Source organism: Anneissia japonica, unplaced genomic scaffold (assembly GCF_011630105.1).
Source record: "Anneissia japonica isolate Jap-2015-1 unplaced genomic scaffold, ASM1163010v1 scaffold287869_len1821871_cov162, whole genome shotgun sequence".
NCBI lineage: Eukaryota > Metazoa > Echinodermata > Crinoidea > Comatulida > Comatulidae > Anneissia > Anneissia japonica.
In genome coordinates, this window is record NW_022741034.1 from 728,887 (window position 1) to 731,332 (window position 2,446).

The 2,446-nt window shown below is 35.3% G+C and overlaps 1 protein-coding gene across 3 annotated transcripts in view; it reads right to left on the reverse strand.

The window, feature by feature from the left end:
• LOC117118468 (E3 ubiquitin-protein ligase TRIM71-like) overlaps nt 1-2,446 on the reverse strand; it is a 13,302-nt gene that overhangs the window by 3,479 nt on the left and 7,377 nt on the right. Inside the window, exons 3-4 of one of the 3 annotated variants that reach the window (XM_033263060.1) lie at nt 1,358-1,447; nt 869-1,254 (exon numbers count right to left, since the gene is read on the reverse strand). In XM_033263060.1, coding sequence (XP_033118951.1) covers nt 869-1,254; nt 1,358-1,447 — 476 coding nt within the window. Of the gene's footprint in view, nt 1-868; nt 1,255-1,357; nt 1,451-2,446 lie in introns of all 3 variants that reach the window. The other 2 variants (XM_033263059.1, XM_033263061.1) reach the window with 2 other exon arrangements.

The window sequence follows — 2,446 nt, forward strand, 5'->3', positions numbered from 1 at the left end:
TGGTGTGGCTGACGTGGGCGTACACTCACGGCTTTGAAGCAGGTAAATTCATAAAAGATGTTTTTAAGTTTTATGTTATCACATGATCTTTGTAGTTGCCGAAAATCCCTGTTTAGAGAAATTGGTTGGCCCTTCATTTTGCCTATAATGGTGACGTGATAAGTTTTACTTATATAAAAGTGAAATTTCCTCAAATGTTCGCACCTCAGCCCCAACCAGATGAGGTGGGCGTGGTCACACGAAATTCACCCCCTCCCCTCCCAAACTTTCTAAAAACAGATCTGTGCCCTTGGTTATAATAATGGGATTTTTTTTAAAATACTGTATAGAAAAGGCCCAGATACAGTACACTATAATTACTGTAGTTTTGAAATTGAAATTATAGGATAAGATAACCCACTAACCCACTTAAGATTTGAGAGTGAAGAAAGAGTCTTCATGGCTCAGTGGAGTAATGCTGGGGGCCTTTTTGGGTACCGGTCACCAAATCCATTGTAAGATTTTAGATGTGCTTGTTTTTTAATCATGTTTGTCACGGTATTCTAAATGTTTTGAATGACAAAATAAATGATATATTAGTGGCGGATCCAGAAATTTGAAATAGACAGGGCCTAGGGAGGGAATTGAGGTGGAGCCTTCTCTAGCTTCCCCCCTACAGTCGATGTCATAGACACATTATGCTGTTATGCATCAATAATTCTTTTGAGTAAGGGTGCTAGATCAAGGACCATGTGGGTCCGGGCGTGCATACACCTGTCTCTTATACACATCTAGATGTGTATAAGAGACAGATATATATCCGACCGACGATCTTGAGTACTATAATTATTGTAAATAATACTCAGGCAATATTAATAAATGTACCTACTGCATCTAAAGCAAAGAACAACTTCTCGCACAAGTTATCTTCCCAACCATTTGCTGAATGTAGAACATTTAAAGCTTCTGGTATTATAGAATCCTCTGATATCCTGACAGGGATAAGTTTTCCAGTGCTATTTTCATCAAGCATTCTCTGAACAACAGATTGTGCCAGATAATTTGTACTACCAATTGCTGGTGATGGTGCAAATCCTACAACAACTTTCTTGCAAATATTAACTGGTTCTATCAAATTATCAAGTTTGTATTTTCCAGGAATCCACTCATTTCTGCTAATACACCGTATTCCTTGCCTCCTTTTCTCCAACTCAGTTATTGTCGTTTTCTCCCATTCAGCGTTGTCACTCATGACATAAAAGTCATATGCTTCATCTTAAAATTCAAAGAAAGAAAATTGAAAGTTCTCCCTACGGTATACATTGTTTACTGTACATATAAAATGTAACTTAATTTTGCCACCTAATGGCATTATTACCTTCAGATTGAATTGGGCCAGCTTCTGTTTTACTAGTGTCTGTCTCACCAGTCAGTGTGCTACCAGTCAACAGCAGCTCTCCTTGGATATCTGCTGTATAGATAACAATTCTCTTTAATGCTAGTATTTTTTTAAAGAAATTTTAAAAGCTAAACATTTTTACTTACAATTATATTTTAATATATTAATGTAGAAGACTTGTAATATTAGTCCAATAAATATATGAATATATAATGCAAGAGAAGGGGAGATATTATTCTCCTGAAGCAACTTAATCAAAATGTGGAGATATTCTCAATCAACAGCAGCAGTTCTATTCAGAACTATCTATGTGGTGTAACCGCAAGCAGTATTATTATTATTTTAATTTCATATGGTTTGAAATAGTATAATGTGATTAATGTGTGTGTAATATGTATTTGAAATGTCCTGAAAAAGGAAACAAATACTGGTTTATTTACAAATAACAACAATCACATTAGAGCTTTCTATTAGATGGATGTAGCATGAATAGAGTAATATGTTTTGATGTGGATTAGAATCCTATATGAAGTACACAAAAAACAAACAAAAAAAATTTCTTTATGAAGTAGCATGCTGTAGGCCTATACTGATATTCACTCATGCATTAAGGGGAGAAAATTCTGGTTTATTGCTCAAAAGGTGTCAAAATGTAAAGTTAAATGATTTTTTTCTTATTTTTAGAGTGCTGTAGATGTTGTGCTACAATGAAAAAGAAATTAAATGTCCCTTTAATAGGAGTTATTTGACCTTATGGCACACTCAAAAGTGTCCCCATCTCCTTAATTGGGATGTCCCTTTAATAGGGGTTGGCTGTAGTGTTAAAGATATATTTCCTCTCATTTCACGGAAAAGTGTCCCCTGAATATGTGTGTACCAAAGTAGGGGTTCTACTGTATTTTGAAAATTATGTACAGTAGAACCTCGTTTTTACGTACCCCAGTTATACGAACCCTCTGTTTTACGTACGCCTCGTATGGACGATGACGTCATCAAAAACCCCGAAAATATTCAAAACAAACGGCCCTTTTGAGAGCAACCATAAGTAAAAAGAATATAACAATAAAC